General features: G+C 64.3%; 1 protein-coding gene across 2 annotated transcripts in view; it reads left to right on the top strand.

The window, feature by feature from the left end:
• Positions 1 to 14,582, top strand: part of ZAP70 (zeta chain of T cell receptor associated protein kinase 70) — a 58,639-nt gene extending 44,057 nt beyond the window's left edge. For both annotated transcript variants that reach the window (XM_075903180.2, XM_075903179.2), the window contains exons 6-13: positions 2,130 to 2,170; positions 2,917 to 2,971; positions 3,648 to 3,828; positions 5,483 to 5,689; positions 8,986 to 9,178; positions 11,655 to 11,795; positions 12,108 to 12,220; positions 13,145 to 14,582. In XM_075903180.2, the coding sequence (XP_075759295.1) occupies positions 2,130 to 2,170; positions 2,917 to 2,971; positions 3,648 to 3,828; positions 5,483 to 5,689; positions 8,986 to 9,178; positions 11,655 to 11,795; positions 12,108 to 12,220; positions 13,145 to 13,271 (1,058 nt within the window). In that variant the 3' untranslated portion in view covers positions 13,272 to 14,582. The remainder of the gene's footprint in view (positions 1 to 2,129; positions 2,171 to 2,916; positions 2,972 to 3,647; positions 3,829 to 5,482; positions 5,690 to 8,985; positions 9,179 to 11,654; positions 11,796 to 12,107; positions 12,221 to 13,144) is intronic.
• Positions 14,583 to 17,525: the final 2,943 nt, after the last annotated feature.

Here is a 17,525-nt window from a genome sequence, read left to right as displayed (position 1 = left end):
GATACAGCACAGCACAGATGCAATCTGGTTACAGGGCCAGGCCTAGGATGCCTCAGCCCCCCTTGAGATGGGGGAGCCTGGGCCCCTAAATCCCAGCCTGTTGCTTAGGCTGCTTCCTCCATGATAACAACCAGCCACAAACCTCACTCCCTCACTTCCAGCCCTGCCCCCAGCCAGGGCTCCACTCCCCTTCTTCCCATTGTTCCGCTCCCTGGGGAAGACCTCGTCAGACAGGTTGGAAGCCCCCTTGCATAATGACTCATTCCCCGCCCTGCTGGGCCGTGCTGCAGCCAGCAGCCAGTGGAGGTCACTCAAAACCCACTGCCCAGCATAGCAACCAGCAAGGTACCCCCCAGTACATCACACCCCTGTCCCTGACAGTGGGGGAGGAGGGTAGCTAGAGATGTGGTTTGATAATCTTCAGCAACACACAAATGAAACCCTTTTAAAGCCGATTTGAAGCTCAGGCCCTGCCGGTTGACCCAGTGGCTTCAGGAACCGGCCGTGCGCACTGGGGGCTGGATAATGCCTCCGAAACGGCTTTGCCACCCGCACGTTCACTAAATCCTCTGGCGGGAGCAGAGGCACGGCCCAGGGACAGGACGAGGCGGGTGGGTGGCCATTAAGACCCAGCGGTGCCCCACATTTTCAGGTGCCCTACGCAGCTGCGTGGGGGTAGGGACGGCCCTGCAGGCAGGGAAGGCAGCTGCGACAAAGCCAGGTCCAGATGGGGTCAAAGCCTCTGCGGGCGGAAGCTGGTTTTGCACCATTGAATCCCCATTGCCACCCCGAGGGGTCAGGCACCCAGTGCCACGTTCGGCAAGGAATGAGCCCGGCCCGCCTGCCCCGACGCCTGAGCCAAGCACTGACGGGCTTTGGTTGCGTGTCAGGGGCAGGGTCGGCAGGTGTCCGGTTCTGAAGCCGACAGTCCAGTGTTGGAGCTTTCAGTGTGTGTCCTGCTGGGGAGAGGTGCCAGGCTGGCAGCCCCACAGCCGCCCGGCCCCTGTTCATCCCCACAGGGCCAGCTCCCCCCGCCCACTCGCTGGGCCTGTGGCCTGGTCGGGAGGGACCCACAATGCAGCTGGGAACGGGGACATGCAGGCAGGAACCCGCAGCCACTCTGGAACACGTCGGCCCCCGGGGATGCCTGAGGCCGCCGTGAGACAGCGGCAGAGAACCCCGGGCCAGGGTTTCCCAAGGGGGTGCGTGATTTTGGGCACCCACCTTGAGTCACCTTAAAGGTCCTGATTTTTGAGGGCAGGTGCTCAACACTCCCTGGAGATCAGGCCCCTTTCAGGTGTCTTAAGCCAGGCCCCCAAATCAGGCGTCAAACTCCTTGGCCTGGGTCCGGTCAGTCTAGTCCAGTGCCCTGCCAGGGAGAACACGCCTGGCCCCGCCTCAGCTGGGCCTGCGGCCGCACCATCTCCTCTCGCCCCCTTCCCGCCACGCTGCCAGGGCTCTGGGAAGGGCCCCCGTGCGGACGCGAGCCAGGCCTGAGCCGGCAGGGGCTGGAACCCCCCCGCGCCCAGCCTGGTGAGCGCCCAGCCCCACGCCCAGCCCCACGCCCAGCCCCACGCCCAGCCTGGTGAGGGCCCAGCCCCACGCCCAGCCCCACGCCCAGCCTGGTGAGCGCCCAGCCCCATGCCAGCCCCACACCCAGCCCCACGCCCAGCCTGGTGAGCGCCCAGCCCCACGCCCAGCCCCATGCCCAGCCTGGTGAGTGCCCAGCCCCACGCCCAGCCTGGTGAGCGCCCAGCCCCACGCCCAGCCCCACGCCCAGCCTGGTGAGCGCCCAGCCCCACGCCCAGCCCCACGCCCAGCCTGGTGAGCGCCCAGCCCCACGCCCAGCCCCACGCCCAGCCTGGTGAGCGCCCAGCCCCACGCCCAGCCCCACGCCCAGCCTGGTGAGCGCCCAGCCCCACGCCCAGCCCCACGCCCAGCCTGGTGAGTGCCCAGCCCCACGCCAGCCCCGCGCCCAGCCCTACGCCAGCCCCGCGCCCAGCCCCACACCCAGCCCCATGCCCAGCCTGGTGAGCGCCCAGCCCCATGCCAGCCCCACACCCAGCCCCACGCCCAGCCTGGTGAGCGGGGCAGCGAGCTAACGGCAAGGTCTCTTTCCTCATTTGCAGCTCTTGCGACGCCGACCCTGCCAGCGCACCCCTCTGTCAGCGTGAGTCCGGAGCACTGTCTTCTTCCCGCCCCGGCGTCTCATGGCCCCTGCCCCTCCGGAATGGCACACGGGCAGCCCGACCCTGGGGCCTTTCCCGCCCGGGGCAGGGGGCGGGAACAGCCACCGCTGGAGATGGAAACGGGCCTGTGATGTGGGCAGCCCAGCCCAGCCCCGGGCCGGCCTGCCGGGCAGAGGCTGGGAAGGCTCCGGCAGAGCTGCCTTTGGCCCAGCCTTCGTGCCCTTTCTGGGCCCCTGCTTCTCCGCCTTGCTGACGGCCAAGTGTGGGGGGGTCTGAACTCCGCAAGGGGGCCCAGGGAGGCGCCACCCGGCTCCTCTGGGCAGGCTTGGGCCGCGCGTCTCAGTGCCTGGCTAGGGAAGGGTGATGCATCGGCGTGCGCCCCGCTCTCCGGCCACCTCCTCCCGCTTTTGTGCCTGAGAAGCCGCCTGGGCCTACCCGCTCCCCAGCCCTCGGAGCGGGATCGATCGATTCCCGGGCAGAGCCGGGCCGCAGGGCGGCAGCAGCGCCTCTCCCAGGAGGCGGCTCCCAGGCTGGCTGCAGCCGACCTGCTCTGGGGCGCAGGCAAGTCCTGGGTGGAGAGGAAAGCGCGAGCGTGTGGGGTGCAAGGGCCAGCCAGGCCCCGGGGTCCATGGGAAGACTGGTTCTGGGGGTCCCAGCCCCCCACCCCGATCGCTTCCCTCACGTTGCACAAAATGAGACATCGACTTTCACACTGTTCCTGTCACAGGCCCAGCGACGCCTGGGAGCGCTGAACGCAGACGGGTACACCCCGGAGCCCATAGGTGAGTGTCCCGGCAGATCCGGGCAGGGCCCACAGGCCGGCCACGCTGTGGGACCGGCGCTGCCAATGCTGCATGTCCCTGCGGCCTCGGGACAGCTGGGTGTCCCAGCACGGCCAGCACGCTCGCCCCGCCTTGCGGCTCACAATGGTGCGACACGGCTTTCCTGGCACGCAGGGCACCTGAGGACCGTCCCTGGGCCCTGTCTGCTTTCCAGGGCCCCGCTCCGCCTGCATTAACGCTACAAAAGGAGTGCTCCCGGCTCAGCCCAGCCCCAGCCTCCTGCACGCCAGCAGTGCACACCAAGGGCGTGGCCAAGGGTGCAAGCCCACCCGCGCCTCCCCCCGGCCCACCCACATAGGTCGGGTGCGGGGGCTGAGGCACTGCCCCTGAGGATCTGGCTGGGCAGTGGGGCTCATCGCCCTCCCACCCAAAGTCAAGGACACCCAAGAGGGCCCTTCTGGCTACCCCCCGGTGCACAGGTGTTTGGGTGTGACTGGGATCTAGCCCAGGGCAGGGGGAGCGCAACTGCCTCACATCCACCCAGCAGGAGGGGCGGGAAGGGCCAGGCCTGGAACGCCGAGAGAGGAGGCCGGAAGAAGAGCCAGCAGGGGCAGGGGCAGGCCAGGGTCGTCCCAAGGGCACGTGACAGGTGCCGGCCCTTGTTCTCCTGCGGCAGGCCCGGGGAAATCACGCATCCTGCCCATGGACACCAGCGTCTACGAGAGCCCCTACAGCGACCCGGAGGAGCTGAGGGACAAGAAGCTCTTCCTGAAGAGGGACCATCTGATGATCGACGAGGTGGAGCTGGGCTCAGGGAACTTCGGCTGCGTCCGCAAAGGCGTCTACAAGATGAGGAAGTAAGCGCCGCCGGGGGGAGGGGTGTGCGGCTCAGACTGCGCTGTCGGCACCCCTGGGCCACGCCCGTCCCGGTGCGGGGAGTGGGGGCTGACTCCCGGGCGTCGGGTCGGACCCACCTCCAGCGCAGACGGTGTCACCGGGTCGAGACGAGAGTGTCCGCGCCGATGGGGGTGAGCGTGGGAAAACCAGTGGTGAAATGAGCACGAGGGCATGCGATGTGCATTAAGAAGGTCAGGTCAGCGCTGGCCACGCGCACACGGACTGCAAATCCCAGCGGTGCTGCTGGCCATGGCCGTTCAGAGGGGGAGCCCCCATATATAAGGGAGGCACCTTGGTCCGCAAGGCGGGATCGAGAAGGAGGCGGCAGGGTGTGACGGCGCGTTGGGGGTTCCCCGTCTCCTGCACCCCGAAACGGCACAAACAGACTGCACCAGCCAGTGGAATTGAGGGTGGTTTATTGCTCCTCCAGCACAGCGCAGCACAGATGTAATCTGGTTACAGGAACTGGGGCTAAGAGGCCTCAGTGCCCCCCCTTGAGATAGGGGAGTCCCAGCCCCCTCCCCAGCTCCTTATTCCCTGCCTTCCAGCCAGGAACTAACTAACCCTCTTCCAGCCCTGCCCCCCAGCCAGGGCAGCATTCCACCTTCCTTTGTTACTCTCCATGGGGGATGTCTAGCCACTGGTTCAACAAGTTTGGCATTACCTCTGCCTAGTGAGGCTTTCCCTGCTGGGTGTTGCTCCAGACAGCAGGGGTCACCACAGCCCAGCAAGTACCCCCACTACGTCACACAGGGGTTCCGTACCTGGCTCTGCTCCTGACTCCCTGGGTGGCCCTGGAAATGATCCCCTGTGCCTCAGTTTACCCACCTGAGAAGTGGCAGTAATGACACCGATCCCGCTTTGTATGGCTCCTCCAGAGCTATCGCTCAGGGCTACGTGGCACGTGGCCTGCGGCCCGTTTGTCTGTGGCCTGCGGTGTGGTTTGGGTTTAGGCGGGGCTCAGCACGCGGCCCACAGGTGGGAGCCAAAACAAAAGAGCAGTCAATATCATGGTCCTCTGCGGAGCTGCGTTCTAGTAGGTCAATTCCTGGACTCTCATTGCTCATGGAAAGCGCTGTCACATGGGAGGAAATCGGGTAAATGTTGCATTTTATTAATATCAGCAGAACTGATTGAAACGGGGCCTGTGTGTGGTGTAGTTTTGCCTTAATCTTTGTATTCAGGCCCGTCAGTGTGAAAGAAGCTATTTGCATAATTTGCATATATATTTGCCTGCATACGCAACCACACTTAAGTTGCGGCCCTGGCCCCCGGGGCTTCCAGAGTCAGTATCCCTGCTCTAGATGACAGACGCTCTGTGTTGTTACCGTGCTAGAGAGGGGGCTGGAAGAAACCAGCTGCCTCTGCGTGCGCAGTCGGAGAGAACTTTGCTGTCGTTTCGCTAGCTACCTGGAAGAGGGGTCCCCTCGGGGAGCCCTGCAGGAGCCCCCCAGCCCCCTGCGCTGCTCCGCTATAACCTTGCTTCACAGCCCAGGACCGTAACTGGGAATGAGCCGCCCTCCAGGCATTGTACGTCCTTCTGAGCCCCCGACGGGCGGTGACTCTCCCTCCTCCGCAGCCTGGCTCACCCACGCTTGTCCTCTCGCCCGCTAGGAAGCAGATCGACGTGGCCATCAAGGTGCTGAAGAGCAACAACGAGAAGGCGGTGAAGGACGAGATGATGAAGGAGGCGCAGATCATGCACCAGCTGGACAACCCCTACATCGTCCGCATGATCGGGGTCTGCGAGGCAGAGTCGCTGATGCTGGTCATGGAGATGGCCTCAGGCGGGCCCCTCCACAAGTTCTTGTCGTCCAAGAAGTGAGTGCTCTTTGCGCCGCTCCCAGCTGAACGCTGCTCCCGCCGGGCCCCAGTGGGGGAGCAAGCCCGGAGCCCTGTCCCATCAGACTCAGGGTATGTCTAGACTGGCAAGTTTTTCCTCAAAAGCAGCTGCTTTTGTGGAAAAACTTGCCCGCTGTCTACACTGGCCACTTGAATTTCCACAAGAACACTGACTTCCTCCTGTCTGAAATCAGGGCTTCTTGTGGAAACACGATGCTGCTCCCGTTCGGGCAAGAGGGCCAGTGGAGACAGCTCAGATTTGTTTTGCGCAAAAAAGCCCCGATGGCGAAAATGGCGATCGGGGCTTTTTTGCGGAAAAGCGTCCGTGCCAATCTAGACGCACTTTTCCGCAAATGCTTTTAATGGAAAACTTTTCCGTTAAAAGCATTTGCGGAAAATCGTTCCAGTCTAGACGTAGCCAGGGTGTGTCTAGACTACATGGCTCCGTCAACGGAGCCATGTCGATGAGTGTACTCGGCAAAGGGAAATGAAGCGGCGATTTAAATAATCGCCGCTTCATTTACATCCCAATGGCCGCCGCGCTGCGCTGATCAGCTGATTGTCGGCACAGAGCGACAGTCTAGACGGGGATCAGCTGACCCCAGAATCCTTTGTCGGCAGATCCTTTATGTCTTGTGAAACGAGGTTTTTCCCACTTCCTACTCTCCATGTAGCAGTGAATAGCAAGTGGCCCGTGTCCACAGAGACTGCTCCAAAGGTCTCTATCGCTGTTCTGTAAGGGGTATTGAGAAGCAAGCCTATGCCAGGCTCAGCCTGTTTCTTGGCTCAGCCCCTTTCCACATTTGCTCAGTTTTGTCACTTTTGAGGACTCTGCTTGAGTTGGTGATTCTGTCTCTTTTCTGTTTGGTTTTCTGAGCAGCAATCCCATCCAGCCATGGCCCACTGCCCTGGCCCAGCCAAACTCAGACCTTGCTTTATGTTAGGATCGGAGGAAGCTGCCTGCCAAATTTGGGGGTCCTAGCTCTTCATATTTAGGAGGAGTTTTTGATCCAACAGACACGCTCTCTCCAGTATATAAATGATCGTGTGCTAACATCCTGTCCAGCCACCTGCTTTCTGGGTTCCCTAGCACTGTAAAAATGCTAGTGGACGATACGGCCATGTTCCACACGATGGCTGGCTAGAGGAACTGATCGATAAAGCATTATAGCTACGCACACGCCGCTATGGCCCTCAATTGTGTGTAACCAGAACGATGTCGCTGTGTGTTATACTGCTAGCAGAGATTCTCTTTGACCTTGGTGAGTGGTGCTGGGCGCTATCGTATATAGAGTAGCCCAGTGTCTGTGACTCTGTAACGGTGAAACGCTGGCCGTTCCCTCTGGGGGGCGCTGTTACCTCCCACCGTGGCCCTCGGCTGACTTCTGCTCTGCTCAGCCAGGCTGCTGCATGGGAGCAAGCGGCGCAAGTGACCGTTTGGGCTCGGCACTCCCCCGAGTGAGAGGCAGGGGGAGGAGAAGAGAAAGGGAGAGAGAGAGGCAGGAGGGGGAGAAGAGAGAGAGAGGCAGGAGGCGGAGGAGAGCTGAGAGAGAGAGGGCGGGAGGCAGTAGGAGGAGGAGAGAGAGAGACGTGGAGGAGAGAACCGAAAATCCCGTCTTAGGATGGGCTATTGGCTAGTCATACATATAGTAGCCCAGTGTCTGTGCGTCTGTAACACTGATGTACATGGCCACGCCCCCTGGCCGTGTACGTCAGAGCCCCGCCCCCTTCCCCTCGCTCCGTGGCAGTTCGGGCCGCAGGGCCCCCCGGACACCCTCCCTCCACCAGCGCTGCTTCCCTCCCCCTTTCCTCCGCCCCCCATCCACCCCTCCAGCCCCACAGCCCCCAACCCCCCCAGCTCTGCTTTCCGCCCCCCTTCCGGCCAGCCCCGCCCCCCTTCGCCTCCTTCCCCATCCGTGGCACACTGCGCCGCTCCCAGCTCAACGGTGCTCCCGCCGGGCCCCAGCGGGGGAGCAAGCAGCGGTAAGCGGCCCTTTGGGGTCCATGCTCCCCACGGGTGCGGAGCGCGGACCCCAAACGGCCGCCTGCCACCCCGGGCCCAGCTGATCGCTGCTCCCGCCGGGCCCACCTGAGTGGTGCTCAGCTGGGCCCCGGCGGGTAGCAAGCGGCGGCAAGTGGCCCTTTCCGATCCATGCTCCCCAAAGGGCCACTTGCCGCCTCTTGCTCCCCCGCCGGGGCCCAGCTGAGCGCCACTCAGGTGGGCCTGGTGAGACAGGAAGGGGGGCGGGGTGGTGATGTACACGGCCAGGGGGCGGGGCTTGGTACATCATCGCCCCCCCTTCCTCCTCCCGCCGTGGCACTGAGCAGTGCGCCCCTCAGCCGGGCCACCATGGGAGAAGGGGGGGCAGTGACGTAAACAGCCCTGCCCCCCGGCCATGTACGTCACCGCCCCACCCCTCCTCCCCTGCAGCGGCCCGGCTGAGCGCGCAACACTTAGCCGAGCCGCCACGGAGGGAGGGGAAGGGGGCGGGGCGGTGACGTACATGGCCAGGGGGCGGGGCCATCTATGTCACTGCCCCCCTTCCCCTCCCACTGTGGCTCTCAGCTGAGTGCTGCGCCCTCAGCCAGGCTGCCGGGGGAGCCAGCAGCGCAAGGGGGGGCTGTTTGGGCTCCCCCGGGGTGGGAGGGGAAGGGAGGGCGGGGACATACATGGCCCCGCCCCCGGCCGCATACGTCACCACCCCGCTCCCCTCCCTCGCGGCAGCCCGGCTGAGCAGGCAGCACTCAGCCAAGCACCACGGCGGGGGGGAAGAGAAAGGGGAAGGGGGAGAGACGGAGGGGAGAGAGAGGCAGGAGGCGGAGGAGAGCTGGGGGGGGAGGCAGTAGGAGGAGAGAGAGAGAGAGAGACAGAGCGAGAGAGCTCAGGAGAGAAGACCTGAGAATCCCGTCTCATGACGGGCTATTGGCTAGTGTAAAATAAACCCTGAACATCACGCCGTCCCCCCTCGTCCCCTGGCTTCTCTGCTTCACTCCCCCCTTGTCCTGCAGCTCCATGTGGCTGCAGTGAAACTAACCTGCAGCCCCACCCCGGCACCCCTCGCCGCTCCAATCTGGTGCCCTCCCCTTGTGCGTATTTCAAGCCCCTTCTTACCCCCCAGGCTCAGCTGAGCTGCAGCTGCCAGCAAGTCAGCTGTGGGTCCTTGCTTCCCCCTCTACTCCAGTTCTGTGTCCAGCATCTCTGCTTGCTGCGGCTGCGACAGCTCCTGCTTGTCCAGGGATTTCTCGCTGTATCAGCCCCTTTCCCCTTGTTCCAGAGACGAGATCCCAGTGAGCAACGTTGTGGAGCTGATGCACCAGGTGGCCATCGGGATGAAGTATTTGGAGGAGAAAAACTTTGTCCACAGAGACCTGGCTGCCAGAAACGTCCTGCTGGTCAACCAGCATTATGCCAAGATCAGCGACTTCGGCCTCTCCAAGGCTCTGGCTGCGGACGACAGCTATTACAAGGTAGGTGTGAGCGCAGCAGAGCAACCGCGGACCGGGGCCCAGATGCGGCGTGTGCTTCACCCCGCCGTGAACACGCATCTCACACGTGTGCCATGGCATGCTCACCCATGACACCCTGTGACCTGACCCTTCCTGGCTTGCAGTTGAGAGGCAGACCCACCTGTCTAGGCCAGCCCCAGGAGCCCTGCTTTGGGATCACACCAAGTTCCTGTCCTGCCTGTTGTTCCCATTGGGCCATAGTTGCATATGGGGCTTTGCGAACATTCAGCAAGCCAGACCCTGCCCCAAGGAACATATAATTCCACCCAGTCGCATGCAATGGAGGCGGAGGCTCAGGGTAAGACTGATGGGGGGGGCAGACAGACACAGGCAGGAGGAGCAAGTTGGGAAGGGTCCTGAGAGAGGTGAGGGGTGTTCGGTGCCTCACGACGGAGGCTGAGTTAAGCAGAACTAGAGAGGGGGAAGCAAGGACCCAGAGCTGAGTTGCTGGCAGCCGCAGCTCAGCTGAGCCTGGGGGCTGAGAAGGGGCTTGAAATGCACATGGGAGGGGGCACCAGATGGGAGCGGTGAGGGGGGACGGGGTGGGGCTGCAGGGGGGACGGTTAGTTTCATTGCAGCCAGGTGGAGTTGCAGGAGAAGCCAGGGAGCGAGGGGGGACGGGGCGATGCTGGGTCACATGGAAGCTCGTGGGAGCTGGGACCAGCTTTCTGTTCGGGGTTTACGTGGTGCCCAGCACAAAGGGGGGACCCCAGGGAGCTACAGGGAGCAAACACCCATCGCCGGCCCAGAACGATGGCTGCTGGCCCAGCGACCTTGCCAGACAGTTCCCAGCTGCAGGAGTTTTGTCCTGTGGCTCTGCCACGTGGCGCCTCCCGCCCAGCACCGGAAGGCAGCTGTGCTTTGCATGGGCTGTGGTTCCGACCGCCCTGGGATGGGGCCCCTGGACGGAGGCCAGGCCTGGCTCCTGGCTGGAACGCTGCCTCCAGCACACACCCTGTGGGGGAAACCCAGGTCCCGCGTGGGTCCTGTCTGCGGGGGCCTGCCCCAGGGCTCTGCAGTGCTCAGCCCACGGGGGGTGGGCTGTTCCCAGGCTCCGTGGCAACCAAGCTCCGAACGTCCAGGCACTTTCACCCTCCGGCCCTTCTGTGACGGACCGGGCCGTGTCTGGGCACAGCTGAGGGCGTCCGCTCAGGGCGAATTGCTCAAATCCAGGGCTTCTTACAGCCCCCTAGACTGGTGACCTCTCCAAACAGGCCACAAACCAGTCCCACAGAGCGCTTCAGCAGCCTGCCTGAAGCCTCCTGAGCAAAACCCCTCCGACACCCCAGCAATATCCATGCCCCAGATGGCCCCGGGCCTATACACAGGTGGGGGGTCCTAGCACCCAATCCCACCTACCCCGAACAAGTTCTGTCCGGTTCCAAGAAACCAGCCACAGATCCCTGGTCAATTTACCCTCTGGATCTTACCCACAAATCACGCTGGGCCAATCCTTTAGAATCTATAGCTAAAGGTTTATTATTACAAGAAAGAAAAGCCTGAGAGTAAGGTTATTAAAGTACAGTACGTTACATGCACCGAATCTCCCAGTCCTCGATGCAGGCTCTAGCAGAGATGTTGCAGCTGCTGGTTAAAAGTCCTTATTGCACATCCTACGATCAGGATGGGTTCACAGGTCTTCCAGGCTCTTCAATCCCTGCAGTGCTGCCTCTGGGATGAAGTGCTGAGCTGAGAACAAAATGGCATCGACCACATGGCCTCTTTATACTCCTTCCTGGCCTCTTCTAGTATGCAGCCGGTCACCTGGTCCTCAGCCTCTCTGCTGGCAGCTCTTGGGTCTCCGCCCTCCTGCTTTAGGTGTGTCTTTGGGCCATCAAGGGCCATTGTTCCACAGGGCTTCACTACTCAGCCTGTCCATAGCAATGCTCAACCACATTCACAGAAATATTCAGCTTCCACACAGATTACAGATTCCTACCTACACACACAGACATTATACACTCACATAAATAGCATACATAAGATCAACAAACAATAATCTCCCATTCAATACCCCACATGGCTCCCCCCACACCAATTTCTGGGGCCAATACCCCCACCTAGGGGTGCAGCAGCGATCTGGCTGCTTCCCTCCAACTCAGTAATGTGACACCTTCCCAGACTCACCCCTTCCCTGGCTCCTCCGGCGGCTGCCCAGAGGGCCCTGCCCCGTTAGCTCAGCTCTGCACTAGGGGTGGGCTCAGGGCACCGTCTGGACACATCCGAATGCCAAACACGGGGATTTTCGGAGCTGGGCTTCTGTCTCGCGGTGCCAGGAGACAGCTGAGGGACCGAGGTGGGTTCCAGCCGTGCCCCACTGCCTCCCGGGCTGCTGGGCCCGTGCAATCTGCCTTTGGCAGCGAGCCCTCACTAGCCCTCCGGACGGCAAGCCAGGCCAGGGTCGGGCTGCCGGGTAAGCCAGCCCCTCCTCTCTCAGGCCAGGACGGCTGGGAAGTGGCCGCTGAAATGGTACGCGCCGGAGTGCATCCTGTACCACAAGTTCTCCAGCCGCAGTGACGTGTGGAGCTACGGCGTGACCATGTGGGAGGCCTTCACCTACGGGCAGAAACCGTACAAGGTGAGTGGCGGGAGGGCGTCCCATGGCCCTGCCCCAGCCCTGCTGTCTCGGTGCAGCCCGCCCCGATCCGGGAGCCGTCCCGCTGCGCCTGGGAGCCGGCCGTGGGGCCCTGACGGCTGAGATGTGCTCCCACCCAGGTGGGGCGAGGGAGGGGGCCCCACGGGCGCTGCCAGCACAGCATGCAGCCTGGCGAGGGGGCCAGGGCACGGCGCTGGGATCCTGACGGCTCCGGAGCAGGACGGGGCCGTGCCCCGGGCCCGCTGGGTGGGGGCAGGGCCAGTAACGCGTTGCCCCGCTTGCCCCTCTCGCTAGAAAATGAAGGGCCCTGAGGTGATCAGTTTCATCGAGCAGGGGAAGCGCATGGAGAACCCGGCCGGCTGCCCCGCAGAGATGTACAAGCTGATGCTGCAGTGTTGGACCTACAAGTAAGACCGAGCCCCCAGCCCCGCTGGCCTCCCAGCAGCCTGGGTGCAGGCCCCGTGCGGCCCGTGGTCTGCACGAGGGTGGCTGGGGTGGGGGGCGTGGGGAGGCGCCGGGTCGCTGCGCTCTGCTCTGCTGGCTCCAGCCAGTCACTCGCCGCCGGGCCTCTCTTACCAGGGTGCGAAGCCACTGGGGGGGAGTCCCAGGGCGCCCCCCAGAATCACACCCGCCGTGCTCCCAGGCAAAGCAGCGGGGCCTGCCCCCGGCCAGCGTCTTCCCCACTCGGCCCATTCCCGGGGCTGCCGTGGGACGGGCCTGTGCTGAGCGGAGTCCACGCGATGGCGCGGCTGGCACAGAGATCTCTCCACGCAGGGTCCCCAGCACAGACCCCCGGGCGCGCCTGCGGGCAATCAGGTGGCCTTGGGGGGCTGAGCTCCCCGCTCAATCCAGGGGGCAAATGCGGTGCCAGGGAATCTTCCCACAGCCCCTGCTCCTCCTGCCCTGCCGCCAGCAGACTAGGTCGTAGGCAGTGAGGCCTAGTGGTCAGGCAGGGGCCAGGCCCGGTGGGTGGAGTGTGAATGCCAGAGCCCAGGGCTGGGACCAAAGTCGGATCTGGCCAGAGCCGAGCGTGGAGGTGGAGCCGAGGGGCGAGCTGGGCTGAGAGTCAGGGAAGGCTGGAGCAGGACGGGCCCCGTGCGGGAGCAGAGCAGGAGCCGGACGTGTCGGGATGAGCCTGGGGAGGCAGCGTCTCTGGATACGAAGCAGCCAGCAAGCGGCTGCCCCTGGCAGGCCTCAGAGCCAGCCCGCTGGCCCGTCGGGTCAGCCGAGCACGTGCAGCCGAGGGCCTCCCTCCCTCCTGACCCGCCCGGGCCCTCCTCGCCCGCTTGCCCTGGCCCCTCCTGCTGATCTTCGCCCCCCATCTCTGCCAGGTGGGAAGATCGCCCGGGCTTTGCGGCGGTGGAAAGCACCATCCGCTCCTACTACTACAGCATCTCGGCCAAGCCGGAGAAGGAGTCCGAGGAGACGGAGGACCAGGCCAAGGCAGCGGGCCCGTGATCTTGCCCCGGCACGGGCGGCCTCCAGCCGCGGGCAGTCGGGACGGCGCTGGGGACGCAGGGGCCGTGTGGGGCTGGTGTCTCCCGCTGGCGCTTCCCGGGGAGCGACGGACCCGAGCTGTCCGGCAGGAGCAATGCCGGCTGGCCTGGCGCGGCTGAGCAGGCTCCCCAGGGAACCCCGCCAGAGTTCATCTCCCCACCCCCGAGATCCGGCCGCCCCTCCGACCCCCGCCCATCCCCACACTGTGCTCCCCAAGGTCCCCCATTGGCGCCTGCCGCCGGCCGCACACGCGTCCCCCAGCTCCCGCCAGCTGCCAGCGGGTGAGTCTGGGTGGCGTGTCCGGGAGCCACAGCCCTGCCCCACGCCTGTGCACTTGGGCAGGGGCAGCTGGCGTACCACCGCCCTGCCCCCCAGACTGGCTGCTGCCTGCCCAAAGGCTGGGCAGGGTGGGAACTGGCCAACACACTGGAAGGGGGCGTCCGCCGCAGCCTCTGCCAGCCAGGCAGCTCCACCAGGGCTGACCAGGGCCTGGCCCCACCAGCCCGGCTCTGCCCACGCCCCCCATGACGAGCGCTGCTCTCCCTCAGCTTGGAGATCCGCTAACCCTATCAATAAACCAGGCCCCGTTTTGCTCTGAGCTTCTGCAAACCTCGGCCGTTGCTCCGACCCAGCAGCTCCAGGGCCTGGCTGTTGGCTGTGCGACCCAGTTCCCCGCCCGGCTGGGAGCGCCACAGAGCCTCGCAGACGCCGTCTGGCTGCAGGCCGGCCTGGGGCAGCGTACGGCTCTGGGAGCTCCAGTCTGCTCTTGGCAAAACAAGGGGCATGCGCCAGGGGTGCTGGGGGCTGCCGCGCCCCCGCGGGATGGGGTTTCCATTATCCACAGGGGTTGCAGTCTGGGCCAGTGGGTCTCACACCCTCGCTAGACACCGTCCCTTGAGAGCCAGGAACCGGAGCCAGCCCCATGCCGGCGGCGAGCGCAGGGTGGGTGTGGGCAGCGCAAGCCGAGCTGCTCCAGACAAGCCCCACCCAGCATTGGGCCAAAGGTGACACCAGGGCCTTGCGCGCAAACGAGAGGTCACCGCCCCCTCACGTGATTAGCCACACAGCTGGGGAAACTGAGGCCCAGAGGGGCCATGACTTGACCCAGGCTGCGCAGCATATCAGTGGCAGCCCTGGGAACATGACCCAGGTTTCCTGACTGCCTGGTTCCTGCAAGAACTTCTAAAGGACACCCCCCGCCCCCTGCAGCCCCCCAGCATCCAGAGCCCTGATTCCCGATCCTACAACCCCGAACGCTCTGCCACCCCGTCGGGAGAGCTCGGTCCCCACGAGTACGGGTAGATGCGCGCAGTCACAACCAGCCTGGGTAAGGGGGGGGGGCTATGCGCAGTCACACCCAGCCTGGGTAAGGGGGGGGGCTACACGCAGTCACACCCAGCCTGGGTAAGGGGGGGGCTACGCGCAGTCACACCCAGCCTGGGTAAGGGGGGGGGCTACGCGCAGTCACACCCAGCCTGGGTAAGGGGGGGGGGGGCTACGCGCAGTCACACCCAGCCTGGGTAAGGGGGGGGGCTACGCGCAGTCACACCCAGCCTGGGTAAGGGGGGGGGCTACGCGCAGTCACACCCAGCCTGGGTAAGGGGGGGGGCTACGCGCAGTCACACCCAGCCTGGGTAAAGGGGGGGGCTACGCGCAGTCACACCCAGCCTGGGTAAGGGGGGGGCTACGCGCAGTCACACCCAGCCTGGGTAAGGGGAGGGCTACGCGCAGTCACACCCAGCCTGGGTAAGGGGGGGGCTACGTGCAGTCACACCCAGCCTAGGTGGGGGGGGCTACGCGCAGTCACACCCAGCCTGGGTAAGGGGGGGGCTACGCGCAGTCACACCCAGCCTGGGTAAGGGGGGGCTACGCGCAGTCACACCCAGCCTGGGTGGGGGGGGCTACGCGCATTCACACCCACACCCAACTGCACTGTCGCAGGCACATGCAAGTCCACGTGTGCTATGAAAAGGGGAGGCCAAATGCCTCCGGCCGGCTGGGAGGCACGTTCCCCCGGGAGCCCCACGCAAAGGGCCCGGCCATGGGGACAAGCCGGCCGGGGGCTGCCCAGAAATGTCAGCAGTGGCTGTGGGGGACGGGGAGAGCAGGGGGCGGACGTCCTGGGGCCTCCCCGGTGAGGCAGGAGCCAGGCAGCATGTGGGCTGGGGTGTCACACGCCCCCCTCACCCAGGAATGGCTTTACCATGAGGGGAACTGAGGCAGCCGCCTCAGGTGCCAGCCTGGGGGCGGGGAGGGGGCGTCACTAGGACCCAGAGTGCAGAACATTGTGGCTGCTGCGTGTAGGGAGCCGAGCGGAGCCGGGAGAGGAGTGGAACAGGCAGGAGGCAGAACCGGGACCTTTCAGAGATCTGGCCCAAGCGAGGGGCCGTGGGGGCGTCATTTGAGCTCCCCGCCCCAGATGCCAGAATGTTGTGGGCCGGCCCTGCCCTCACCCTCACTCAGCCGGGCAGCGCGGAAGGGGCGGGGGGTTGGACTGGGGATGCCCAGAGTCCTGCAGGGCCGCAGGGACACGGGTGGCGGGTAGGAGGCCCACGCACAAGTCGAAGGAGCGACTCACTGGGGGGGAGAGGGGGTTGCCAAGGGAGCCCTCGGGGATTTGGAACCCAGAATCTCTCCCAGCTGGTGTGAAAGTCCCCATGGATGTAACGCACCCACAGCAGCATACAACGGCGATTCTCATGCGATATAAGGGGAAACTGAGGCACAGGGTGAGGAAATGACCCGCCCAGCACGGAGCCTAGCCTGCCCCGTTCAACGGAGGTTGCGCAGCACCATTAATCGGATCCTGCGCCCCAGGAGGATGAGATCCAGAGCAAGGCAGCCTCGTTCACACCTCTCTCCCTGGGCGGTGGCTGTTTTTGTCTCAGCAGCCCCGGTGTCACCTCAGAGGCCCCACAGGGGCTCAGCTCCTGTCAGTTTAACACCTTCCTCTGAGCAGGGCTGCCCCCGGTGTGGGGACGTCTGAGCCCAGCCCCCAGGTTGACAGGGCCCCGAGCCTGTGAAAGTGCAGCGAGCGGTGCGGAGGCCTGGCTCGGCTCACAGCCCCCTGCGCCGGGGAGCAGCGCCTGGAGGGAGTGGCTGGGCCCACCCCACGGGACAGGAGCAGCGGCTGTGGGGCCGGGGTGGGGCGGACCCGGGGGCTCACCAATTAGGGCCGAAGGCCGTTTGCGTACAGCTGCCTATTCCCATCTGGCTTTCAGTGGCCACCGGGGATGGAGTTCTGGGCAGACTCCAGGCCTGTCCTGGAGGGCTGGCAACCCGAGATGCAGCCCTCTGGGGACGCAAGGCTGGGCACGTGCTGGGCCTGGCCGTGGCGAGGGGCCTCTGGGCGGCCCGGCAACCCAGACAGCGCCTACGCGTTTGGTGCCCAGTCCACGTTTCCCCCGGGCTGTAGCCCCGTCACCCGCTCAGTCACCCCCTGTGACGTAGTGGGGGTATTGGGCTGCTTCCTATGCTGGCTCTGTGGTAACCCCACTGGCTGCTGCCAGTACCACAGCCCAGAAGGACAGTCACTATGCAAAGGGGTCTCTCAACCTGTCCGACCAACTACCCCCCATGGGGAGGAACAAAGGAAGGGGGGATGCTGCTCTGGCTGGGGGGCAGGGCTGGAGGAGAGTTAGTTAGTGTCTGTCTGGGAGCATGGAGGAAGCAGCCTCAGCAACAGGCTGGGGGGTTTAGAAGCTGAGACCCCCCACTCCATATCAAGGGGGGCTGAGGCATCCTAGGCCTGCCCTGTAGCCTGGTGACATCTGTGCTGCGCTGTATCCTGGAGAGGCGATCAACTCCCTCTGTTCTACCGGCTGGTGGAGTCTGTTCGTGCCATTTCGGGGGTGCAGGAGGCGGGGGACCCCAACGCGCCGTCACACCCCCACTTCCCTTTGCCGCTAGGGTTGCCGCAAACTTTCACAAACAATCCTGAACATGGCAGGAAAAAAATTGGTTGATCAAAAACGGGGGACCAAAGTTGTTGAGCCCTCCCCCCCCAAAAGGACACTGCGCCTTTAAAAATCCCTGTGCTCCTTGCTTCCCCCCCCTCGCCTCCACCCCACGCAGCAGGGGAAGAATTCCCCGCCAGCCTCCCACCCCACAAACCCGGAAAATACCAGACATTGTACATGCCCCGTATTCCAGGATTTTCTGGGATTTTTTTTACCGGACAGGAGCCACGAATAACGGTCTGTCCGGGCAAAAACC

This window comes from Pelodiscus sinensis, chromosome 32, assembly GCF_052426305.1.
Source record: "Pelodiscus sinensis isolate ZL-2025 chromosome 32, ASM5242630v1, whole genome shotgun sequence".
NCBI classification, from domain to species: Eukaryota; Metazoa; Chordata; order Testudines; family Trionychidae; genus Pelodiscus; species Pelodiscus sinensis.
The sequence above is the reverse complement of the archived record's forward strand: the minus strand, read 5'-3'. Positions and strand labels throughout refer to the sequence as shown.